This window comes from Bos javanicus, chromosome 20 (genome assembly GCF_032452875.1).
Source record: "Bos javanicus breed banteng chromosome 20, ARS-OSU_banteng_1.0, whole genome shotgun sequence".
Classification (NCBI taxonomy): Eukaryota; Metazoa; Chordata; class Mammalia; order Artiodactyla; family Bovidae; genus Bos; species Bos javanicus.
Window position 1 is genome coordinate 58302772 of NC_083887.1, and position 27360 is coordinate 58330131.

Consider the following 27360-nt stretch of genomic DNA (forward strand, 5'->3'; position numbering starts at 1 on the left):
AGGTGAAAGAGGAGAGTGAAAAAGTTGGCTTAAAGCTCAACGTTCAGAAAATGAAGATCATGGCATCCGGTCCCATCACTTCATGGGAAATAGATGGGGAAACAGTGGAAACAGGGTCAGACTTTATTTTTGGGGGCTCCAAAATCACTGCAGATGGTGATTGCAGCCATGAAATTAAAAGACGCTTACTCCTTGGAAGCAAAGTTATGACCAACCTAGAGAGCATATTCAAAAGCAGAGACATTACTTTGCCAACAAAGGTCCATCTAGTCAAGGCTATGGTTTTTCCAGTGGTCATGTATGGATGTGAGAGTTGGACTGTGAAGAAAGCTGAGTGCCGAAGAATTGATGCTTTTGAAATGTGGTGTTGGAGAAGACTCTTGAGAGTCCCTTGGACTGCAAGGAGATCCAACCAGTCCATTCTAAATGAGATCAGTCCTGGGTGTTCTTTGGAAGGAATGATGCTAAAGCTGAAACTCCAATACTTTGGCCACCTCATGCGAAGAGTTGACTCATTGGAAAAGACCTGATGCTGGGAAGGATTGGGGGCAGGAGGAGAAGGGGACAACAGAGGATGAGATAGCTGGATGGCATCACTGACTTGATGGACGTGATTTTGAGTGAACTCCGGGAGTTGGTGATGGACAGGGAGGCCTGGCGTGCTGCAATTCATGGGGTTGCAAAGAGTCGGACACGACTGAGTGACTGAACTGAACTGTCCTGACTATAAAATGAGAGTCAAAATACTGACCTCGCTGGACAACGAGGGAATGAAATTAGTTAAGAACCAGCCCAGTGCACCTCACCCTATGCAGAAGATCTGTTAAATCCAAGAATGATCAAGAGGGTCTGCTCAGCACCCAGCCCTAACCCTGGGGACCTCAGGCCATGCCACCCCGACCCTGCCTATGCTGATACTCCTCGGTCATGACGGGCCATGACACAGGGCATCACCTGAGCAAGGACAAGGCTCAGACTGCAGGCACGGAGAGAGACATCATTTCCAGAAAGGGGGCCACTTAGAAGAGATGTGCATGGACCTAGGTATGCAGCTTACAGGGTCCACTACGATTCCTCATGTGACCAGAGGGATAATTCATTGGCCGAGAGAGCTCAAACTGGGAACTTGCAATATTTTACTATCTGCAACATATTCCTAATTGTAATATGTTCGAAAATGTAAAATGCCGAAGTACAAATGAGGAAGAGAACTTTTGAACAGTCGCCAAATCTGCTGGGGTTCATTGTGAAGCAGTTCCCTCCCTTAGTAAAAAAAAAAAAAAAGTCCAATGATTAACTGGAGTCAAAGCCTCACAGATTTGGAATTTACAATTTTAATCATAAGCAATAAAGTTGATATGCATTCTCTAGAAGGAAATATATATACTCTCAATAAAGAAAGGATATATCACATACCCTTTAAGATGTTTCCCCCATGCTAACATCTTAAAAAACTATGGACAAGTACATTTTCAAGAGCAGGTGCGTATCTGTTCAGAACAATTGATTAGCTGCTAATTATATATTTACTCTTGCCTAGACATTTATGAAAAATTTTAATGAATTGTTTCAAAATGTAAGCTGTAATGCATTTGCACCTATAAGGTAAGATTTTTACTAAAAAGTCTATGGTATTCCTCTGAAAGGATGTGTAACATCACAGTAAAAAGGCAGATCATCGTATGTGCACATAGTCACTGACTGGTTGATGAGCATTTGGATTGTTTCTGCATTTTTCACTCTTACAAACATTCCCCTCCACCAGTCCTGTGGACTCATGGTGTCTTTCAGGATAATTTCTAGAAGAGGGAACTCTGGGTCCAGATATGTGCACACTTTCAGCTGTGACAGATGTTGCCAGAATGCCTCCCGAAGCAAACCGTCAGTTACCACTCCCACCACACAGATGAGCCTCAGTTTCCCTAAAGCCCAGGACTGGTGATGCTTTTCTCACGGTAACACAGTCACCTTTCTTCTTCCATGAGGAGCCTTTTAGAGCAGTGGTCCCCAACCCTTTTGACACCAGGTTTCATGGAGGAATTTGTTTCCACAGACTAGGGAGGGGGAATGGTTTGGGGATGATTCAAGCACATTTACTGTGCACTGTATTTCTGTTGTTACGTCAGCTCCACCTCAGATCCTCAGGCATTAAACCCTGGAGGTTGGGAACCCCTACAGAGCATCTGCCTACATCCCACTGGGTTGTCCTGGTTTTCTGTGGACATGGAGTGCTTGCAGGCCCTGGCCGGGGCCTCCATTGGGCACGGCTCTCATTGGTCACAGACTCCAACCAACATTCTTAAAAGGTACTGCCCTGCCCCTTGGGGCATTTGAGACCCCTGAAATGGGGGTTTCTCCTGAGCCTGAGCCCTCTCAGAAGCTGCCAGGGCCACCATGGGGACCCACCGCAGACTATGGTCTCCTCACATCCACATCTGCACCCACATGCATGGACTTCCCTAGCCTCCTGCCCTAATCCTCAAAATTAAACTCGGCCTCCAAACTTGGAGAAAGGACGATCTGATCAACTTATCAGAAAAAATCATGTGAGGGCTAAACAGTCCCTTCTCGGGAAAAATGGGAACAGCAGCCTAAAGTCCTTGTATTCACTCGGCCCAGGGCACCCACAGGTGTCAGTCAATAACTCAGACAAAGGAGGGCCAGGGAGTGGACCGTGGGCGCTGCTGTGGGTACCAGCAGGACTTGAGCCTGCAGTTCAGAGACGACTGGAGGTGTTCATGCAACTTCATATGCAAACATTATCAGGAGTGTGGCTTCTCAGTGAAAGGAGAGGAGACACAATGTTTTAGCAGGAAAAAGTATGATTTTTAATTAAATTATTTAAAAGAGCTACAATTTGAGCTTTGTGTCGGACTCTGTGGCAAGTGTTTTATACGAATTGTCTCATTTGCTCCTGCCCTGGTCCTGTCATACATGGGGTGGGGGACTCCATGCCCCCAAGTGTCTGTTCCTTAACCCCGGTGGGCAGGGCAGGATCCCCCAGTGCCAGGATGCAGGGAGCGCTGTTACCATTACCCTGGTAACACGGAGCCCTCTCCTGGAGCTGCTGGATGATTGAAGGAAATACTGAGGTCGCGGTCAGGGGCACAGGAAGTACCCAGCCCATGTTCATTATTATTTTAACACCTGAGGACACTTCGAGGGAGAGAAAGATTAAATAACCCGCAAAGCTGGAGTCCAACCCCGGGCAAGGCCATGCTGGATGCCATATCGCTCCCCTACTTGCCTCTGAAGGACAGAGCTGAGTGGACCCTTAATCAGCTCTGCTACAGCAAGTGGAAAATAGACTCTTTAAAAAGAAAATAATAAAAAAATTATCCTGTAACAGGATTACAACTCCAAATGACAGACACAGAGGAGAACAACACAAGTGAGGCGCTGAGCAGAAGACTATCATGATCACAGCTTTGATGATCTCGTGAGTCAGATCTCATTTCCCCAAAAGCAGCTGAGAGGGGATAAGATCTTCCCTGTCAGACTCTGCCTGGGATCCCCCTGGGCCAGCCAGACAGACGGAAGTCAGCACCCGCCCGCCCCACTTCCCCTCCACTACCCGGCACCCTCCCGAACGAGCTAGCCTTCGGGGGGAGCCCCCTGGGCTAACAGGAAAAGAAGTTCCACCATCAGGGAGTCAGTCTTTCAACATAATCAACAGAGGAGGGAGAACGAGGGTCAGAAACAAGGGGAACTGGGGGGTGGGGGGTGGTTCTGGCAGTGAAGAAAAGTGCTACAGGGAATTATGGATTTGATCCTTTTTAAGGCTCATCAAGAAATAAAAACGAGATTTCTTTTTAACACTTTTGGGCTGGACCACCTGGGTGGTGGCTGAAAATGAGGCAATATATAAAGCACAGAACATTTCTGTGATGCGGGAAAGTGGGTGAACTAGGTCTCACACACTCCCCACAACCCCATCCCCAGCATTACCATCTGCAGAGACCCCATTTCTCCCACCACCACCACCACCACACACACACACACATATGCCCGAAAGGAATACCCAGGGAGCTGCAATCTCCTTCGGTGATGATACCAGAGCCTCCTGCAGCCCAGAGTGTGTCCATCTTGACACTAGCATCCCACCTGTGACCGATGAGACCACTGACTACGACTGAAAAAATGAAAAGCTCCTGGATTTTTTTTGTGTGGTAAAATTCTACTTAGAATTTTTTCTTTCCATTCGCTAAAATGTACCAAAACTGAAATAATTCAAACAGGAAACCAAAAAGAAAAAAAACAAACCTGAAAACAAAACTTAAAAAGACACAGAAGAGCCGGAAACTTGAGTGATGACACTGATAGCACTTTTGCCCTGAGGTTCAGGCTTACTCTCCTGGAGACCCCAGGGTCTGGCTGGCCTCCTGGCTGTGGTGGTGATGGGGCTGAGCCGGCCCTCCAGTCCTCCAGCCCATCCACTCCCCCCAGGTCACCCCAGGGCGTCACTCCCCCCACCCTCAGCTCCTCTGCCCCGCTGGGCCCGGCCCACTGACATGCTCCTGAAGCAGAGGCAGCAGATCAAGGGCTACAGAGCGGGCCTGGGGGCTGGGAGGTGGAAGCTAGGCCTGAGCTACAAGACAGAAAAGGCAGTTTAATTTAGATGTTTGGGACAGATCACATGGTAAGATCACCTTGTTAAAAACTTCAAAGTCCTGCCTTACAGCCAACCTAACTCTGCTCCTTGGATGGCATTATTAACTCAATGGACACGAATCTGAGCAAACTCCAGGAGACAGTGAAGGGCAGGGAAGCCTGGTGTTGCAGTCCACAAGGGAGCAAAGAGTCAGACAACGACTGAGCGACCGAACAACAGCAGCCCTTGGAACTCTGCTCAATGTGATGTGGCAGCCTGGATGGGAAGAGAGTTCAGGGGAGAACGGATACTTGTTTATGTATGGCTGAGTCCCTTCGCTATTCACTCGAAACTATCACGACATTGTTAATTGGCTATACTCCGTCCATTTAACCCAGAAAGCCGGGAGGAACCAAAGAACCTCTTGATGAAAGTGAAAGAGGAGAGTGGAAAAAGCTGGCTTAAAACTCAATATTCAGAAAACAAAGATCATGGCACCCAGTCCCATCACTTCATGGCAATAGATGTGGGAAAAAAGGAAACAGTGGCAGATTTTATTTTCTTGGGCTCCAAAATCACTGAAGATGGTGACTACAGCCATAAAATTAAAAAACACTTGCTCCTTGGAAGAAGAGCTATGACAAACCTAGACAGTGTATTAAAAAGCAGAGACATTACTTTGCTGACAAAGGTCCATCTAGTCAAAGCTATGGTTTTTCCAGTAGTCATGTATGGATGTGAGAGTTGAACCATAAAAAAAGCTGAGCACTGAAGAATTGTTGCTTTTGAACTGTGGTGTTAGAGAAGACTCTTGAGAGTTCCTTGGACTGCAAGGAGATCCAACCAGTCCATCGTAAAGGAAATAAGTCCTGAACATTCATTGGAAGGACTGATGTTGAAGCTGAAGCTCCAATCCTTTGGCCACCTGATGTGAAGAATGGACTCACTAGAAAAGACCCTGATGCTGGGAAAGATTGAGGGCAGGAGGAGAAGGGGATGACAGAGGATGAGATGATTGGATGGCATCACCGACTCGATGGACATGAATTTGAGTATGTTCCGGGAGTTGGTGATGGACAGGGAGGCCTGGCATGCTGCTGTCCATTTGGGTTGCAAAGAGTTGGACACGACTGAGCGACTGAACTGAACTGATACCCCAATAAAAATAATTTTTAAAAGCCCTGAAACTTCAAGGTCAAAAATACTTTTAAACTTAAAAAATAACAACAGCTATTTCTATCAGCTTCAAGGCCATATTCTGGTTAATTAGCAGGAGACTGGCCAAGAGAGACTGATAGATTAGGAAGCAACCAGGGAGAGGGGGTAGGAAAGGCCCCCCGCCCCAGGACATCCCTGCAGGCTCTCTGTAGCAGGGCCGGTGGAGGGGTGAGGGTGCTGTAGAGAGGAGTCAACTGAGGCCACGTGGTTCAGTGGACAAGGAGGGGCCCCAGAAGTCCCCCTCTCCTGCCCCTCATCCCTTGCTTACTCTACTTCCCACCCTGGGCTGGGAGCTGGACTGGCAGGCAGTGAAGTGAAAAGACACAGTCTCTGGCTCCAGGGAGTTCAGGGTCCAGTGGCACGATGCTCTGCTGCTGGGAAAGGTTACTTGTCAGTTTGTCTAGGCCCCCAGCTTATACATCCTGGTGTCAGGTCCCCGCCAGGACTCAGAATAACAGAGTCCTCATGCTGTCTGCCCCGGTGGGTCGCCTCTCTCAGAGCTAAGTTCTGAGACATAAAGCAAAATGTGGTTTGTTTGTCCAAAGGAATAAATGAAGCTATGTGGAAACAGAATGATAAACACACAGAACAAATCTTGTTAGGTCATCAAGGTTTCTGAATAGTCTGGAGCCCTAGAAGACTGCTGGAGATGTTCAGAACGTCAGCACAGCGGGGTGACAGCCTGGGTTTGTAACAACCAGCACGGCCTCAGGCTCATGCAAAACCACAGGTTATTTGGTTGTTTCTGTGTCAGTTATGGGGGAAGATAGAACAAATATCCTCTTCACAAATCTTGGAAATGGTGAGGTCCAAAGACTTTCTACACTTTTGGATTTCAGGCATTAATCCTGCTTAAGAAACAAGTCTTCCACTTAGTAAAGTTCTATAACCAACGACGACAAGATCAGTATCACTGAGGAAGAGAACCACCAAAGCGCAAGCTTTTTATCTTGAAAGTCGTGACCGATGAGTCACAGGACTGTAGCCCTATGAGACAACTGACTTCATGCTAGGTGCACAGTCCATATCCCACAGGACTTCGCACGTCTACCCCAGGCTCCTTCCTGCCAACCCAGAGTTCAACAAATGCAGCAGGAAACGCTCCTTGCCAATACCAAGAGGACTGTTCAGTTCAGTCGCTCAGTTGTGTCCAACTCTTTGCGACCCCATGAATTGCAGCACACCAGGCCTCCCTGTCCATCATCAACTCCCGGAGTTCACCCAAACTCATGTCCATCAAGTCAGTGATGCCATCCAACCATCTCATCCTCTGTCATCCCCTTCTCCTCCTGCCCCCAATCCCTCCCAGCATCAGAGTCTTTTCCAATGAGTCAACTCTTTGCATGAGGTGGCCAAAGTATTGGAGTTTCAGCTTCAGCATCAGTCCTTCCAATGAATATTCAGGACTGATCTCCTTTAGAATGGACTGGAGGGACTCTCAAGAGTCCTCCAAAACCACAGTTTAAAAGCATCAATTTTTCAGTGCTCAGCTTTCTTCACAGTCCAACTCGCACATCCATACATGACCACTGGAAAAACCATAGCCTTGACTAGATGGACATTTGTTGGCAAAGTAATGTCTGTGCTTTTGAAAATGCTATCTAGGTTGGTCATAACTTTCCTTACAAGGAGTAAGCATCTTTTAATTTCATGGCTGCAATCACCATCTGCGGTGATTTTGGAGCCCCCCAAAATAAAATCTGACATAACACTGTTTCCACTGTTTCCCCATCTATTTCCCATGAAGTGATGGGACCAGATGCCATGATCTTAGTTTTCTGAATGTTGAGCTTTAAGCCAACTTTTCCACCCTTCTCTTTCACTTTGATCAAGAGGCTTTTTAGTTCCTCACTTTCTGTCATCTGCATATCTGAGGTTCTTGATATTTCTCCCGGCAATCTTGATTCCAGCTTGTGCTTCTTTCAGCCCAGGGTTTCTCATGATGTGCTCTGCATATAAGTTAAATGAGCAAGGTGACAATATACCACATTTTTAATAACATCATAGCTCAGTATCTTTATGTACTGGGCACATCATTAGGCGTATTAAATGCCAACTATCACTTGAATGTTCTAACCTTCTGGAGGCGGCTTAAAACCCACTCAACTACAAAAACACAGAAGCAGTAGGTGGGCTAGGCTCCAGGGATCCCAGAACTCTAGTTTCGGCACCCCACCAGGCTGGCGCCCTGGCCCGGCCCCAGTGGAGACAGCAGGCTGGCAGAATAAGCCTAGGACCCAGTCTTTATTCTGTCATTTTCTAGCTGCAGAACCTCAGATGAGTCATCCCCAAGAGTCTCCCCAACAGTGGAGACCAACAGTGATGCGGGAGGGTGGTAATGAGACACAAGAAGCCCCGAGTGGGCTCACAGCACACAGGCCGTGAGTCTGTGTAAGCTGTCGGCTGAGCCCCTCCACGTGGTCACCATCAGTGTCTCCACGCCTCTAGGGGTGGGAACTCACCCTTGCTGATGGGAGCCTGTTTCCTCTTGTGGGGTGTTTCTCCAACGCTCAGATGTGTCACTATTCTACAACCACAGATGACGTTGCTCTGTAGGCCGGGTACCAATGCCACGACGGTGAACGAGAAAGACTGGATGTTCCTCCATCCATTCACACCTGGACAGACCGTCCTTGTGTGTCTGCAGCACGACCAAGGCCGTGCAGAGGACACTGCTCAGGGTAACACAGGGACCTGACCCAGACCCGAGCTGGGGGAGGCTCCCCTGAGGACGTGAGGCGGGGCTGGGACCCCGGGGCTGGGACCCAGGGCCTGGATGGGAAATTGAGGGGACCAGCAAGGCAGCATCCCTGGGAGACACTGATGCTGAAGGGCAAGGAAAGCCCCCCCCGGGTTGGAAGCAAGAGGCTGGCGTGACCAGACCTGTCACCACCACGCACGTCGTCACTGCTTGGGGTCACGAGGAACACGTCCAAGTCCCCTTTCACATGACAGCCTCTCAGATTAGTGACCATTTCACAGGGACACAGGATGTTCTGGGCTGGAGGGGCTGGAATTCTACTTGTTCTCCGAAGCCCGAGTCACACCACCCCCTCGGCAGGACAAATCCCTCCCCTGGTACTCCCCGACTCCACCCCCTGCCAACGCCGTCCACACGGCAGGCGGGTTCCAGTTCAGTGTATTCATGACTGTGTCCCCTACAGGCCAGAAAGCCCCTCTGAGGTGACAGCTGAGCCTTAATTCCCTGTGGACCTGGCCACTGGTGCACACGTGCGCTCCATCTTTGAAGCCCGGAGAAAGCAAGCAGAAGCATGAACTTGAACCCACATGTTCTGACTCAAGGTCAGTGCCCCTTGAATTAACTACACAACCGCCTTCCCTGAGTACATCTCTTCCAAGAATTCAAAACAGTTAACAAGCACAAACTCTAAAGGCAGCTGTGGTTCCCACAGTGCCTTTTCCTCTTCTGGCTCAGACAGTTCTCCCCATGAGGCCTCACTTGACATGGTTTGGTGTGGGTTGGCAGGGCAGGGGGAGGCCTCTTCATCATCCCTGTGACCCTTCTGGGGACCCACCCCAACTTAAAGTGTGACCATGGGCTGGAACACACTGTCCTGGGTGTGACACAAGCAGGGGAGCCATCAACCACGTGACCACTGCTTCGCTCTCCAGCGGAGTCAGCAAGCTTTCCGTGCAGGGCTGGAGAGGGAAGATTCCAGGCACTGCCGGCCATCTGGCCTCCGTCCCACCCGCTCACATCGGCCCCTGGAAGAGTGGAAGCAGCCATCGGACAATACACAGCAGGGCGGTGTCCCAAGAAAACTTTCCTAGGGATGCTGAAATCTGAATTTCATGTAAGTTTCACATGTCAGGAAAAAGGATTCCTTTTTTGATTTTTTCCCCCTATTAAAAAAAAAATGTAAAGAGCTTTTATAGGTTGCAAGCCACAGAAAAACTGAGTGACCCATGAGCTGTGGTTGACCAGACTCAGTCTCAATGATCCATTCGCATTAATGCAGCCTGTGGTCTGGTACTGGCCTCCACCCCTCTCCCCTTGCTCTTTCTTGAAGGCGGGAGACTATCTGACAGCAGGTGTTCAGACTCTCCGCTCAGCTCAACCCACTACTGCCTGCCTGCAGAGAGAGGCCTGGGGGGAGGCCGGCTCTCTGGGGCGGAGGCCTGACCTCTGAGGGGTGAGCACACCCACACACAGCCCGCAAACCCACCTGGCCACACCACCTAAGACATAAGATTTTACTACCCAGCTGACGTTAAAAAAAAAACAAAAACAAACAACCCTGACTCCCATGTCCACCTTTTGGTAAGTTCACAGGGTAAGCTCTTCGAGCCCCAGGAGCTGGCACGAATCCCCGCAAAACTTCACATCACGGGACTCGGCTCACTGCTCCCACCTGCCACGGCTTCTGCGGTGCTCTGTCCCCCTCTCAACTCTTAGACCTTTAAAGATCAAGCTTGTCGTCCACATCCCAACACAGATCATTCATGAACACATGACCCAGGGAGAAATAAAAGGACACTCTGAGACGAGCCACTTTCACCCTGCAGTGATTTTTCCATTCCTCAGAATCATCTGGCCTCTGTCACTAATGAGTACTAATCCTTCTAATTGGCTTCCCTTCTCCAACACCATTTTCCAGTCTGAAGTTGGTGGTGTGTGTTTTTTGATTTTTTTTTTCACAATGGATGTGTCATTTTTAAAAAATCTTCTGGGCTTTTCTTAGTTGTTGAAAAGACCCACATTCTGGCAGCCAGTGGGGTCAGCTAGAGAGGCCTCTAAACAAGTGAGAAGGCAATGAGGCATCGCTTATTGCACCATCCCAGCCAGAAGCCTCCGAGAGCTGGCTCTCCTGGAACCAGGAACTGGCCTCACCACGTGACCCCAAGCACCACCGGAACCGACTGAGAAGTTGGGCTGGGCCCGTGAGTGACAGGAGCCCAGGGTGGGGGCCTCCCTGTCCTCCCCCTCTTGTCTCTCAAGGACCTTCTACCCTAACATGGTCTCTCAGATCTGGTCTCCTAAAAAGAAAGCAGAGGCATCAAAACAAACCCATCAAACATTATAGAACATCGTTCTCAAAGTCTGCCGACAAAGGTCCATGTAGTCAAAGCTATGGTTTTTCCAGCAGTCATGTATGGATGCGAGAGTGGGACCATAAAGAAGGCTGAGTGCCAAAGAATTGATGCTTTTGAACTGTGGGGTTGGAGAAGACTCTTGAGAGTCCCCTGGACTGCAAGGAGATCCAATCAGTCAACCCTAAAGGAAATCAACCCTGAATACTCATTGGAAGGACTAATGCTGTAGCTCCAATACTTTGGTCACATGATGCAAAGAGCCAACTTATTGGAAAAGACCCTGATGCTAGGAAAAATAGAAGGCAGGAGGAGAGGGGATGGCAGAGTATAAGATGCTTGGATGGGATCACTGATTCAATGGACATGAGTTTGAGCAAGCTCCAGGAGCTGGTGAAGGACAGGGGAGGCTGGCGTGCTGCAGTCCATGCGGTCACCAAGAGTTGGACACGACTTTGCGAATGAACAACACAAAGTCTATTGACCAGCAACATCCTTATCACCTGGGCATTCAGAAATACAATGGTCGGGCCTCATGGAGGCAGAATCTGTGATCTACAATAGTCCCAGTAAGTCACGTGTTCACCGAAGCCTCAGAGGTGCTGCCATGGAGCAGGGAATCACACTGGCCCTGGCCCTACCTGTGGAGACTCTGATTTACTGGCTGGGGTCCCGGCGCCTTTTTTTTTTTTAATTCCCAGATGGTTCCAATGCATCATTGGTGCTGAGAAACACTGCTTTGTGGTCAGGGCTTCCTCCATTCTTGCCTATTTCTGTTAGCTCAATATATCACCACCTGCCAGTTAATCTCCAAAATTACCCTTAGGGGAAACTGCACAGATAAAAAGTCTCCCTGGTCATGTCATCCAACAAGTTTAAGAGCCCCCCGTGCTTTGTACCTCTTTCCCTCTGGCCAAGGCAAGGAGCTACTTTTATCAGTCAGTGGCTGTTTTTCCAAGGCTGGGAGCTACGCCAACCGAAAAAGCAATTTTGCTGTAATTAATATTAAAGGAGCCCAACTGTATGTTAATGTATATTAATGACCAACTGTATATTAATAACCTCCAGGGAGGATGACCCACTCCTTCTGGCTTGCCCGGGACCTCCTCAGTTTCAGCACTGAGAGTTCCTCATCCAAGGACACCCACGGTCCCAGGGAAGCCGGGGTGGATGCTCTCCCAACCCCCGGGCCCGCCGGGTCTGACCCTGATTCCTCCCTGCTCCCTTGCCTCTTCAGATCTCTTTGCTCCAAGGTGACTGGCTGCCCTCAGCGTCTCCATCAGCGCTCAACCCTGCCTCCGTGCCTGCCGTTGGGATGCACTCGTCTCTCTCTGGGATGCTCTTCACTCTACTCACTCTCCATTCTCGGCTCAGAGGTCACCCCAGGGTCAAGCTTCTCCTACCCATCCCAGCCCCGGGCTCCGCTCTCTCACAGCACGCGGCATCCTCTTCATGGCACTCATCACAGTTTACACAACTGTGTTTGTGTTTGATTAGGGTCTGTCTCTCTGTGTAGGTACATGTCTTAAGGACTGGGATTGTTTCTGTTTTCACTCTGCTTTCTTGGTCCCTAGAAACACAGTAGACAGTTCCTAAATATTTATGGAATAAATAAAATGAATCAATGGAGTCAGAATCCAGTCCATGTGTCTCCAGGACAGACTGCCAGCCAACCCCAGGACTGTTCGCTCTTCTTCCACAGAAACAGAATCTTGACTTTGGCTAGATACGCAGCTCCTCAGAATAAAGACATGGCGGAATTGTCATGTGCTGGTACAAGGCACAGGATTTTAAGAAGCTGTGAAACAACTGAAGTTAAACTAGACTTGAGTTTGTTTTTTTTTTAATTCATGAAAGGTGGCACTGAGAGGGAAGCAGGCAGTCCCTACCTCTCCCAAAGCCGAAGCCAAAGCAAAGGCTTGGAGGCCAAGAAAGCGTGTTGAGAGGCATCCACAGCCAGAGGATAAAGAAGACTCGGATGTCACCCGCCTTCTGGCGGCCCAGAACACTGCAGCTCAGGAGGCAGCCCAAATATCCTCAAGAGAGCGCTCCTAGGAGAAACAAATTTGACCACTAGGCCATCATCAAATTCCCTCTTCACCACCAAGTCAGTCGTGAAGAAAGCAGACGACAACAACCCACGTGTTCGCTGTGGATATCAGGGCCAACAAGCACCCAGTTCGACAGGCTGCGACACTGACGTGGCTAAGGTCAACACCCAGACCAGGCCTGATGGACAGAAGAAGGCCTGTGTTGACTTGCTCCTGACTGTGACACTTTGGATACTGCCAACAAGATTGGATCATCTAAACTGAGTCCAGCTGGCTAATTCCAAATATATAAGTTTTCACTATTTAAACCAAAAAAAAAGACTCAAAACATCACTCAAAACTTGCACCACAGGCAAGATGCCCTGAGCGGGGACAGAAGACACACGAGCCCTTGACAAATGCCAGCACAGACTCTGCCCCGAGATGCCCGTACGCAGGTCTGCAGGTATCACACGTTGACCTGAGAGCACACAGCCTTTCCCACAAAGGCCTCCATGGAGGCGACCAGTTTCTCAAGGACAGCAAGAAACAAAAGAGGAAGCTTGAGGAGCCTGGGGCAGGCGTGAGGGGTCTGCAGCTGCACACGTGATGGGCCCAAACTGTGAATGCATCAGTGAGGCCTATGTGGGAGAGGACGCTGAAATATCAAAGCACGAGGAACAGGGCAGTACCGCTGCTGCTGCTGCTAAGTCGCTTCAGTTGTGTCCGACCCTGTGCGACCCCATAGACGGCAACCCACCAGGCTCCCCCGTCCCTAGGATTCTCCAGGCAAGAACACTGGCGTGGGTTGCCATTTCCTTCTCCAATGCATGAAAGTGAAAAGTGAAAGTGAAGTCCCTCAGTCATGTCCGACTCCTAGCGACCCCATGGACTGCAGCCCACTAGGCTCCTCCGTCCGTGGGATTTTCTAGGCAAGAGTACCGGAGTGGGGTGCCATTGCCTTCTCCGAGGGCAGTACTAGGTAGGTGTATAAGCGGTGTCTGTACTAGTCCTTGTTATGACAGTCAGCTGAGAACCCCAAAGGGGGTTTAACCAATGTTTAGGGAACAAAACAGAGGGATGAACCCATCTAATAAACTCGCTCTCAGGTCGAGTGATTTTTCTCTCTACTTCAGATTTCAGAGGAAGGAATCAATAGAGTCGAGTCTCTCAGGGCTTCAAGTGCAAAAACTGAGGGACGCCACATGGATATGAATAATTCCATTGGCTACATTTGCATTTCAAGATGCCGGGCAGCCTTAGCTATGAACCGAACTCCCGGTCAAGCGACAAGTAGAATGAGACATAGCTGATCCAGCCTGATGATGTCAGTGCCAGCAGCCCTTCACACCTGGATGCTGACTGAGGATCCTCAGCACGCTGCCTGGCCCTCTCTCCCACTTCCCCTGTCCTCTCACCTGTCCTGGCAGCCAATCTGGAGGACACAGAGCACCCAGGTTTCCTGGCACTTCAGAGCTCTCACAGCAAAGCTGAGGCCTTCCTGGGACCTCCACCCTGGTGGTCCAGTGGCTGAGCCTCCACGGTCCCGAGGCAGGGGGTCCGGGTTTGAGCACTGGTCAGGGAACTAGACCTCACACGCTACAAGGAAGGGTTCGAATGCTGCCCCTGAAAGACCTCGCCCGCCATAACTAAAGATCCTGCATGCCACAGCGAAGACTGAAGATCCCAGGGGCTGCAACTAAGACCCAGCACAGCCAAATTAAAACAAAAAATAACTTACCAAAGAAAAAAATAGTTGAGACCTTTCTATGGGATTCCCTCATAGCTCAGTCGATAAAGAATCTACCTCAAGGCAGGAGACCTGGGTTTGATTCCTGGGTGAGAAAGAGCCCCTGGAGACCCACTCCAGTATTCTTGCCTAGAGAATCCCACGGACAGAGGAGCCTGGTGGGCTACAGTCCATGGGGTCGGAAGAGTCGGTCGGACACAACTTGGCGACTCAACAACCAATCACAGGTCAGGAAATATATCCACAGTGTGCCTGGTGTTACTCTAAGACCTGGAAGAAGTTCAGTTCACTTCTCTTCAACCTGAGAAATCAAACGTTCTGGGGAACCCTCTCTGCCCTGGCTTAGAGGCAGGTTTTACAAGTGGTTCACAGCCTGTGTCCCCGCCCACCTCCCCTCCTGAGCCCCTGGGGACATGGCCTGTGTCCATAAGGCGTGGTGGGAACAGGAGTGCTGGTCCATTGTAAGGGGCACACGAGAAGGCAGGATGTGTGGCTCGCTTCCTTTCAAGAGAAAAAGACAGCTGTATTTGATTCACAGTTAACAAGATTTACAAAAATGGTTGGGGCTCTTCCCCAACCCCAACCCCACCCCCTGCAATCAGGGCAGGGCCTCCAGGACAGCCTGTCCGATGTGCCCGAGACTGAGAACCCCAGTGTGTTGGGTCCCTTCCAGCCACCTGGGCTTGACATCTGATGTCCACCTTGACCTTTGAGGTAGAGCCCAAGGCACAGAGTCCACCTGGGGTGCCCGAGCCCTGCAGGCCGGGGCCAGGCCAGGCTGGGAAGGCTCCTGAAGGACCTGGGGGCTGCAGGCACTGAAACCCCACCCAGGAGGCCAAACCCAAGTATCCGGGCAGCTACTGGTGCTTGGAAGAGGGGCTGGGATTCTGCTTCTCTCTGAATTGGCAGAGGACTCTCCTGAGAAACTGACTTCCAATTATGTTATTTCTCCATCTTCTGGAAGACTGTGTGTGCTGCTAAGTCACTTCAGTTGTGTTCAACTCTTTGCGACCCCATGGACTGTAGCCCACCAGGCTCCTCTGTCTATGGGATTCTCCAGGAGAGAATACTAGAATGAGTTGCCGTGCCCTTTTCCCGAGGATCTTCCTGACCCAGGGATCAACCCTTGTCTCTTATATCTGCTGCACTGGCAGGCGGATTCTTTACCACTAGCGCCACCTGGGAAGCCCGTAGGAAGACTAACCCTAATATTCAATAAAAAATAAGCAACAAGGGACTTCCCTGGCGGCCAGTGGTTAAGACTTCACCTTCCAACACAGGGGATACAGGTTGGATTCCTGGTCCGGGAGCTAGGATCCCATATGCCTCACCACCAAAAAACTGAAAGGTAAAACAGAAGCAATATTGTAACAAATTCAATAAACACTTTTAAAAAAATGACCCAGGTTAAAAAAAAAAAATCAGTTACAGGATAAGCAGAGAAAGCACTAATAAGGTGTTTTAAATGACTATGCATCTAACAATTCCACATACACTTAAAGTCAGAGTCACCTGGTTAAATCAACAATAAGACTTACTATTAAATTCTTAATTCAGAATTTTATTGAGCATAGCGTTTTACGTGCTATTTCTGGGATTGTTGTTTATTACCTGGGAATCCCAGCAACAGTACTAACAGACAATGGTCCTCAGTCTTCTAGAAATGAACATAAACGTTTTATTATCCTCTTATTTTAAACATGACGCCACCTGTCTTTTCTGGCTCGATTAAATGAAAAAGTAGAAAAATAGAATGTGACTCGTATAAAAGGTCACTGGAAAAATGAGTACACACACAAAAATTTTTCCTGTTGACTTAAGGTAAAGTGACACTTAAAAGTTTTTCCATTAAATTAATTACAAATCAATAAATGTATATACAGCCTCTGTTTCGAGAACAGATTGTCCTAAGTAACTGAACATTTACCAGAGGATTCAAGGGGACAGGAGAGAAAGGTCAAACACTCCATTAACTCCTTTAAAAGGTACATAGAGACTTCAAAGCTGTGTATAAAGAAACACACGTGTAGGAAGTTTTAGCTCGATAATGGTGACTTTTTCATAATCTTCTTCCGTACACAGACGGAACACAGAGTTCCCTTAAACAACAATGGTATGAAAACGATAACCCAACTTTACTTTAGAACAACTTAACTGTGATGAGGTAACCTTGGAAGCTATGGTTTTTCCAATAGTTATGTATGGATATAAGACTTGGACCATAAAGAAGGCTGAGTGCCGAAGAATTGATGCTTTCAAAATATGGCGCTGGAGAAGACTCTTGAGACTTCCTTGGACAGCAAGAAGATCAAACCAGTTAATCCTAAAGGAAATCAGTCCTGAATGTTCATTGGAAGGACTGATGCTGAAGTTGAAGCTGCAATATTTTGGTCACTTCGTGCAAAGAGCCAACTCACTGGAAAAGTCCCTGATGCTGGGAAAGATTGAGAGCAGGAGGAAAAGGGACAACAGAGGATGAGATGGTTGGATGGGATCATGGGCTCAATGGACATGAATTTGAGCAAACTCTGGGAGACAGTGAAGGACCGGGAAGCCTGGCATGTTGCAGCCCATGGGGTCGCAAAGAGTTGGAAGTGACTTAGCAACAGAGCAACAACAACAAGCCTCGGAAACCAGAGCGCGCCCAGGTATTAGTCTGACTGTTTCAGGAGACAGAAGCAGGCGGATAGTTAAGAATCTGTTGTGGGAGGGGCCGGGCTGCCCAGTTTGAATCCTAGCCACCACTTACTAGCTGGAAACTCTGAGGAAATTCCGTGACCATCCTGGGCGTCACAGGGTGGTGGTTGTAAAGATTACATAACACTCTCCATGAGCAGTGTCTCCAAGTCCAGCACCATACCCACTGCTACTGTGGCAGGGACAGCCTGCGGGCTGGAGACTGCACCCACCCACTCACAGGAGCCAGGGAAAAAATGTCACTTTCAAATTCAGCAATTGTGCCAATCAAAAGAGTTTCTACTCAGCTAAAACACATGGTACCATAGTTTACCTCTTATTTGGTATTTAGTCCATCTCACAGACACAGATGGAGAAGGAAATGGCAACCCACTCCAGTATTCTTACCTGGAGAATCCCATGGACAGCAGAACCTGACAGGCTACAGTCTGTGGGGTCGCAAGAGTCAGACACGACTTAGCAACTAAACTACTACTAAATTTCCCACTGGAGAAGGAAATGGCAACCCACTCCAGTATTCTTGTCTGGAGAATTCCATGGACAGAGGAGCCTGGCGGGCTGCAGTCCATGGGGTCACAAAGTCGGACACGACTGAGTGACTAACACACACACACACACACACACACACACAGACACGGAAGAGTAGAAGAATAAAAGTGGGACACAAACAAGCCGACATAAATAGTGGCTGTGGGCTACTTGCAAAATTTTAAGCATTCTGTCGTGGGCTTCTGGTGTGGGCATGTGTTTTCAATTGCACTGTTTGTTTTCTTCTTCCTCAGCCTTCAGACTGTTTTTTTAAGGAAGGGAAACCTTTCTCTTCAAGGTCACAAGCAGCTCACAGAGCACGGGAGCCAATCACTCCTCTGCTCCCTGCCACCACGGTCCCTCCCAGGGTCCCCTGTGTGTGGTTCCGCTCCTGAAAGCAAAGGCCTTGAAGGCACAGGCAGTGGGACATGCTGCTGGTTCTCAGCTCTCCTCTGCAGTCCGCTAGGAGCGGCTGGGCATGCCTTACCACCCTCAGCCTCCACCTGCCGTCAGGCTGCCAGCTCTTCTGATTTGCCCTCTCGAGTGAAACACAGAGACGCTCCCCAGGAAAACTCACCTGCCTGCCCAGGGTGGTACCTGTGAAGACCCCAGGGACCAGGCCAGAGGCTGCATAGGGCAGGTCAGAAAACACCTGCTTCAAACATAAAGTAGGTCATCCCTGAATGGCTCTGGAATAAAAGAATCCATGATATTGAGGAATACACATTTTAATTAACAGGAAAGTTAGTTAAATGGGAAAGTGGGGGCATCTACAAGTTTATGTGGGACACAGTTTCATAAAATGGGGATAAAAATAACAGCTACCTTCTAGTATAATAATCACTATAAGAATAGCAGCTAACCTTTGAGGGCTTATAAGGGCCAGTGGTTCTAGGCTCTTTATACATAAGAAAGACACAAGCAGCACTCAAACATATTAGCCATTACCATTATCTCTAAACTCTTTTCCCCAAACAAAATATTACCCAGAACAGCATATAAAACAAGTAAAGAAACACAGGTTGTTTATGTGGAGCTGGAGTGAGGGGACTTGGCGTTTGGGCCCCACCCCTTCCCACACCAGACATTTGTGTCCCCCAGGTCAACTCCCAGGGGCCACAGGGAGCCCTGTGGCTCCTGAGTACACGGTTGAACACTCATTTATCCCCAATTCTTGGTACTAAACAAATGGAGATGGGCCTCAGCAAGAAACCCCAGCAGTGCCCGAACCAACAGGAAGTTAAATACCTTGCATGGTTGCCAGAAGCTAGAGGAGCCCCATGGAGTGGCAGGCACACAGCCCTTCCTCAAACACCAGACCCCGGGGCAACGCTGGGACTGGTGAGCTTAGTCACACTTCCCTGCTTCTTCCCATCTTCTGCAAATGACCCATGGTGCCTCTTCCTGGTCTAATATTCTGCTGCTGACAGTGTCTTTCCCATAATACCATGCATGTTTAGTTCATGATTCTCAGTATCCAAATACTTAAAAAGAAATAGTTAAAATGGCTACCAAAAAACTCCTTCCATCCCTGTCTGTTCAGTGGGTTTTCTTCTGCTGTTGTCTGTTTTATTACCGGCAAATGATACTTGTTAACATTCACTATTATCTCAAAAGTGAATCTTGGTCTCTTACCAAAAGTCTTAAGGGTAGCTAAAAAAATTGAAAACAAAACAAAACAAAAAACCTGTCTCCACCCTAGCATTGGCAACTGGTTTTAAAACTTTGTCCATCCCCCATTCCCCACCCCCACACCCCCAAACATGACCAGCAAAGAAGGGAAAGTATGCTCTTAAGTCCGTGGAGGTAATGTTTTGAAGAAAGTTTTCCATAACCTGGTCTTTGAATCACACTCTTCCACTGACACACGGACTGCAGTCTCCATGGGCTGGGGCCGAGGAAAGAATTCTCTTTGCGCTCATAGCGCTGGCACACCCTGAACTTGGTGCGTTGGCAGGGAAAATTCCTGGCAACTCCATTAAGCCCAGAGTAAGACATCTTTCCGCCTCCCCAGTTAGCTTTTTCCAGCTGTACCCCTACCTCCACTTCCATCTTTGCTCTCTCTGCCAAAATAAGCCACAGAGAAGGGAAGAAAAATCACATAATAAAAAGTTCAGATGAATACACCCACAGGAAATATTGGGCTAATTCTATAACAATCCAAGGTGCAGAAAAGTTGAAAAATGAGATCGTTCTCCAAACTTTTGGGAGTGGGAGGCACGTCAGTCACCAGAAGTCTTGACTGAGAGGGGCTTGATGGATCAGCTTAGCCGCGTGCCATCGTTTTTAGGGACCAGGATCCAGAAGTCCGGAATGGTAGACGTCTAGGCACACGGTCCTGGGCGGAATGATGTCTAGAACTCCTGTCCTAACTGAGAACCCTGCTGTTTTCCCAACACACCCAACAGTCTGCTGTGTGAAGTAAAAGTTCCTGCACGGACCAAGAACCCCCAATTAAGAAACTGTCCTAACAACTTTCCATCGACGCTGCAACAGGCGCGCGCTCTCCCCAAATGCACCGATGGGTGGGTTCTCACCACTGGGGTGGCTTCCAGAGAAACACGCAAACGGGAACGTGCTCCAAGGTGAGAGGCAGCTCCCCTTCCTCAAACTTGGGGCTCAAAGGCTCAAACAACCCCCTCCCCTCATCCGGCGAGGGCGGAGACCCTGGCGATCTGCCCCCGGTGACATTTTTGGGGTTTGTTTTTGTTTCAAAAACCGGGAGTTTTCTCCGTTCGCTCATCGGGTCTCGACTGCCGCGAAGGTGTGGACCACATCCTCTGCCGGCAAAGCGCGAAACTCGTCCACTTCCCTCCGACAACGACCCAGAGAGAGAGCGAGCTCGGAGGGGACGCCGCCGCTCGTCGGCGCCAGTGCGCCCCCGCCAAACCCCGTCACACCGCACCCCAGATAGAGCCCGCGCTCTCTGTCCGGGAACTGGCCAGCGCCGCCTCAGCGGGTCGCTTGCCGCCTCGAGACCCGCACCAGCCCTGCCTCCCGGGGGGGCAGCTCCTGACAGAGATGCGCCCCACCCCCGACGCCCGCCCCAACCCTGAAGCCGGTTCCCCTCCGCACCCCCTGGGACTCCCCACCCTTCGGACCGCCGGTCCCGGGCCTCCCGACGCCAAAGGCTGCGCCAACCAGGAGAGCGCGTCCCTGAGGGCCCGGGCCCACCTGAGGCGTGGTTGCGAGGCCGCTCCCGCTCCGGCGCGGGGCTCTTTCGCGCCGCCATGCCGGCCGCGCGCTGCCGACGGGCGCGGAGCCTCGCCCGCTGGGTCTGACGGACGCGGCGGCCGCCCGCCGGCGCCCGCGGCTCGCTCCCCGGCCGCAGGCTGGTGGGCGCTGGAGGCGCGGGGCGGGGAACGCACTCTGCGCTCACGCCCCCGGGCACCCCAGGGGTTCGACGGACGCGCCGGAGCGCCAATGGGAGGCCGCGCCGCGTCCGGGGGCGGGGGCCAGGTGGGCGGGACTGGGGGAGTGGGCGGGGCCTCCGCGCCTTTCTGGATTCCCGAGCCGGAGCGGCGGAGAGCCTCTGTGTGTCCGCTAGGATGCGGGAAGCTACTGCTGGGATGCAGACCCTCGTCTCAGGAACTATCCTAGCAGTGCCACCTGGCGGAATCCTCGACCTCCCTGGAGCTTTATATCGGAGGCCCATTGAGTGGGAAGGAAAGAAGCCTGCTGAGTGGGATGATGTGGGAGAGAGGGTTACCTCAGTGGCAAGGTTGCAGGATTCTTTTCCCTGGCCCAAAGGTTAAGGCGCTAATCGGTCACGGCGAGGCTGTAATCCAGCTGTGGACCCGGGGCCTGACCCACTAGATTGGGCTGTTTTTTTCTGATCTTTATTTCCCTTGACTCAGTGGAATGGCGATGTGCTTACATAGTACGCAGTTTATTTTCAGTTCCGTCGCTCGGACGTGTCCGACTCTTTGCGACCCCATGGACTGCAGCACGCCAGACCTCCCTGCCCATCACCAACTCCCGGAGTTTACTCAAACTCATGTCCATTGAGTGGTGATGCCATGCAACCACCTCATCTTCTGTTGTTCCCTTCTCCTCCCGCCTTCGATCTTTCCCAGCATCAGGGTCTTTTCCAGTGAGTCAGCTCTTAGCATCAGGTGGCCAAAGTATTGGAGTTTCAGCTTCCGCATCAGTCCTTCCAATGAATATTCAGGACTGATTTCCTTTAGTTTACTTTAGGAGAGGTTATTGACAAAATTGATCATCTCTTAAAGTGGTTTAACAGTAAAGGAAAAAATAAAGGAGTAGCAAATAGTAAAAATAAACAGTCCGACAATAGGAAGGCACTCACAACAAGAATCTTTCACCCCTGATTTCATAGTAACATGACTTTTTTTTTTTTTTCCAGAGAAAAAGGAAGAAAATTAAAATCCTGGTGAACTCTTCCTCTTTCTCCAATACACACAATTCCAGAGACAAACAGGCTTGCATGTGGCATGGTTTGGCACCTTTTGAAAAATTCTGTAACTAAAGAATGATGTGGAAAACACCCTGGCATTTTAGGTGGCTCCAGTACTTAGGGCAATGTCTGCAAGTAACCACTTTCCCCATGTTCTCTGGTCTTTGGTAACTCCAGGGAAATTCTGAATCAGAGAAACAGCAATTAATGTAGTGCTGGACAGTTGCCAATAGCTGACATCAGGCCAGGCACTTTGGTAATCCTTTTATGTATCATTTTACATATTATTTGATCTAATCCTTACACCGGCCCATGAGCTAGGTACTCTTGTTATCTCCAGTTTAAACATAAGGAAACTGAGGTTCAGGAAATGCTAGTGCAGAGTTTAAACCTAGGTCTGATCTCTCCACTGCCCCACCATTCTGCCACCCATGATTCACAGAGGATAATAAAAATGTTCCCAAATTCTGCTGCATGTTTAGGGGAAAAAAAAAAAAAAACTCCTTCTATCCAAATCAGATTTTAACCTAGAGGGGTAGTTTTCTACAGCCATAAAGCATGACTCGCGTGTATAGAGCCTTGTTACTCATACAAATTAAAGGACTTAAAATTGTTGTGTGTAATTAGAGTTATGAGCCATGATGAGTACAAATTGTCTATTCTAGAGGCTGAAAATACCAGGACTAATTTCTTGTGATAAAATTCGCTTGAGTCCTTTAACTACAAAACAAATTAGCCAGTAACTTTCCCCTCCTCCCACAAGATAAAATTTATGAACACAGCTGTTGGGACTCAGCCTAGAATCCTTTCAATTAATTCACAATCAGGGTTTCTTGGTTTGGTTACTCTGAAATCTGAGTGGAAGGCTCTTCATGTGGTATTTACAGACCCAGACCTTGAAGCCAGACTGTCTGGTCTGGCGCTGCATCCTAGCCATATGGACTTGCTCAATTGTTTAAACTTTTTGTGCCTCAGTTTCCTCATCATAAAATGAAGCTCAAGTGAGTATCTTCCTTAGGGGGTTGTTATGGGGATAAAGTGATTAGATATGTCCTAAACCCTTAGATTAATGCTTAGCACATAATAAGAACCACATAAATATTAATCTAATCGAGGATGTGACTACGCATAGAGGTTTCTGATTGACCTTCTGGCCTACCCATGTGTGATTTACTACCTGTCTTAACAATTACAAGGTTATCAAAACTTTTACTGACCTGGAATATGAGATTTTTGCAGATAAGAATTATGATCTAGAATCCTTAGTGCCTAGCTCAGGGCTTGAATTTTTTTTTTTTTTTGTATATAGACAAACCTTTATTGCTTTTACTAACACCAATTCTTACCTTCTACATTATATCACAGGTTGAATGCATAGGCTTTAAAAAAACTACCAAGCTGGTAATGCATTAGAAAAATAACTATAATTGAGCCAGCATATTAAAATCATACACTGTGTTGTCCTTAGTCGCTTAGTTATGTCTGACTCTTTGCGATCCCACGAGACTGCCAGGCTCCTCTGTCCATGGGGATTCTCCAGGCAAGAATACTGGGATGGGTTACCATGCCCTCCTCCAGGGGATCTTCCCAACCCAGGGATTGAACCCAGGTCTTGTGGATTCTTTACCATCTGAACCACCAGGGAAGTCCAAGAATACTGGAGTAGGTAGCCTATCCCTTCTCCAGGGCATCTTCCCAACTGAGGAATCAAACCAGGGTCTCCTGCATTGCAGGCGGATCCTTTACCAGCTGAGCTACCAGGGAAGCCCATTAAAACCATATATCATGGACCTATTAGGTAGAGCTTGGATATGTTTGAATGGATACATTGAGAGTATGGTGTGAGGTCATACTCTCATAAAGGTCACACTCATGAAGATACCTGTAGCAATTATCTCAGCTGAAATGTTGACACAGATATATTACACTCCCCAAAATATCAACCTTCGAACCACTGAAGACAAAGCCAACGCCTAGAAGCACATCACTTGATTGTGATGCTGGAGAGTTTGGAATGAGTAGCCAGGGGCAATGGCTACTCCAGTTAGTCACATGGATGATCTTGATATGGTCCACATCAGAAGAAAGAACGAGAAGGGAAAAAAGAGAAAGAAAGAGAAATGCGGGAGGGGTGGAGAGAGAGAGAAAGATGCCTGGTCAATAAATTTTAGCAAATATTTTCTCAGACTTTTTGTTTTCATAAAGTTTTCTTGACCATTTGAACTCTGAGAATGGAATGTGAATGTCCAGAAGCACTGAAGACATTGCAAAATATATTTTCCCTTGCAATGCCAAACTTTTCACATTATTCAAGGATCACTCATTCACATCTGGGTCAGTCCCGGGCTAGGACAAGTTGACATTTGTTCTGAGAACAGTGGAACCCATGACGCATTTAGGCAATAGTTGCAATTTTCATTTCTACTGAGAGTTTGCTTGGTTGACTGACTTCTAGTTAAATATCCCCCTCTTAACTGAGAGACTGCAGAGGGAATGGCTGTAATTCTTGCACCAAGAACTTTACTTGGCACTGGAAGGTACTTATTCAGTAGTCACTGAATGAGAACATGAGTCAATGTGTGAGTGAAGGCAATGACAAGACTTCCAACTAAGAACCCATGGAATTTTCCCACCTGTATTCACTTCCAACTGTCCTTATCCAAATTCATTCTTTTTTTTTTTTTTTTTTTGGTGGTAAGGTATACATAACATGAAATTTACCATTTCATTATTTTTATGTGTATAGATGAGTGGCACTAAGTACATTCACATCGTTGTGCAAATATCACCAACCATCCATCTCTCAAACTTCTTTCATCTTCCCCCTCCCTCAGCCCCTGCCCTAGCAATCATCACTCTACTTTCTGCCTTTGAGCTATTTTTTCAATATGATTACTCTAGCTTCCTCAAGTGGAATCCTACAGTCTTTATCCTTTGGTGACTAGCTTATTTTAGTCTATTGATGTCTTCAAGGTGCACTGCTATTGTAACACATGTCATAATGGCCTTCCTTTTCAAGGCTGAATAATATTTCGTGGGATGTATATGTTACAGTTTGCTTATCCATCAATGGACACAGGTTGTTTCCACCTTCTAGCTATTGTAAATAATACTGCCATGATCCTAAGTGTACAAATAACTGTTGGAGTCTCTGTTTTCAATTCTTTTGAATATAAACTTTAGAAGTGGAATTGCTGGATCATATCTATTTTGAGGAACAGTCATAAAACAGTCATATTTTTTCCACTGCAGAAAACACTTCCACCAACAATGCATAAAGATTATATTTCCTCCACATCCTCACAGGCATGTTATTTTCAATTTTAAAAATAATATCCATCCAAATGGGTGTGAAGTGATATCTTACTGTAGTTCGGATTTGCATGTTCCTAACGATTAGGAATGCTGAGCATCTTTTGATGTGCTTATTAAACATGTGTAACATCTTCCTTGGAGAAATGATTAAGTCCTTTGATGATTTATTGTCTTTGAAAACATAATGGCATCACGGTTGATATCCATAAAAGTTAAAATTTGAGTAACCTTTATCGTTACTTCCATTCTGCACTGTTATCAGGTAGGGTCACTTTTTCTAACAGAGGCAATGTATAGAGGTAGGTTAATCGTGATGATGGTGATGATAATGGCAGAACTTAATTGAGCGCTCATGAACTGCCAGCCTCTATTAATTGCTCAGCATGTATTACTCAAGGCTCCCAGGTGGTGCAATGGTAAAGAATCCACCTGCCAGTGCAGGAGACACAAGAGGCGTGGGTTCAATCCCTGGTCGGGAAGATCCCCTGGGAAAGAGAGTGTAAGAGCTGGCGAGAAGGATAAAGGAGGTCTGCTGAGAGCCATACAGGGAAGTGAAAGATGCGGGGGTGGTAGATGTGGAAAAGAACATCACGATTTTGTATAGGCCCAGACCAGAACTTAGTGTTTCCCTTTTTTTCTTGGCAACTTAGGTGGCTTTGTGTGTGCTCAGTCTCTCAGTCATGTCCAGCTCTTTGTGACCCCATGCACTGTAGCCCACCAGGCTCCTCTGTCCATGAGATTTCCCAGGCAAGAATACTGGAGTGGGTTGACATTCCCTTCTCCAGGAAATCGTCCCAACCCAGGGATCGAACTCTTGTCTCCTGCATTGGTGGGTGGGTTCTCTACCACGGAGCCACCTGGGAAGCTTCACTCATTTCCAAATTCCTGATATGGGTCCTGCCTGTAGTTTGCATAGAGCTGTGCTTGCTCACCATCTCTGGCCTTTGACCTTGCACTGCCTGGGTGTGCTTTCACCTGGCTGGCCCTAGGGGTCCTTCCAGATTCTGCTCAAGCCTACTAGCCTTTGGGGAACACTCCTGGACCACCCATGATGAGTTAGCAACTGGCTCCACTGCCCTCCTTTGTATTCCCATCATTTCCACTGCACCCAGCACTTGTCTCTCCACACTTGACCATGAGCTCCCGAGGCTAGGGCAAACTCTCAGTCTCCCCTGGGTCTCCTGCTTAATGTCTGGTGGACCCTGAATATTCATTGGAAGGACTGATGCTGAAGCTAAAATTCCAATACTTTGGCCACCTGATGTGAAGAGCCAATCCATTGGAAAAGACCCTGATGCTGGCAAAGATTGTGAGCAGGAGGAGAAGAGGGCAACAGAGGATGAGATGGTTGAATGGCACCATCGACTCAGTGGATGTGAGTTTGAGCAAACTCCAGGAGATGGTGAAGGACAGGGAAGCCTGGCATGCTGCAGTCCATGGGGTCACAAAGAGTGGGACTTAGTGACTGAACAATAACAGCAACAACGCGAGCTCTTGCAGAATACAGAATATAGGAAACACTCCTCTCTCAAGGGGTCACCACCCACTTGCCTCCTCATTGCTGGGCTCACAGAGTTTGCTAATAGATTCCTTCTCTTTCTCTGCAAACGGGCTCTGGACGTCCTTGTCAGACAAATTGGTTTCCTGAAGGATGGCCCTTCCTCTTTCATGCCTGGTAAGCTCTTTGAGATGACACGAACAGCAGGGGCCTCACCACATGAAATACACAAACGAGAAAACAATTTTTCTGAATAATTGTATG

The 27360-nt window shown here is 48.4% G+C and overlaps 1 protein-coding gene across 1 annotated transcript in view; it reads right to left on the reverse strand.

The window, feature by feature from the left end:
- OTULINL (OTU deubiquitinase with linear linkage specificity like) overlaps window positions 1–21536 on the reverse strand; it is a 31386-nt gene extending 9850 nt beyond the window's left edge. The window contains exon 1 of the mRNA XM_061393851.1: window positions 21041–21536. Coding sequence (XP_061249835.1) covers window positions 21041–21521 — 481 coding nt within the window. The 5' untranslated portion in view covers window positions 21522–21536. The remainder of the gene's footprint in view (window positions 1–21040) is intronic.
- Window positions 21537–27360: the final 5824 nt, after the last annotated feature.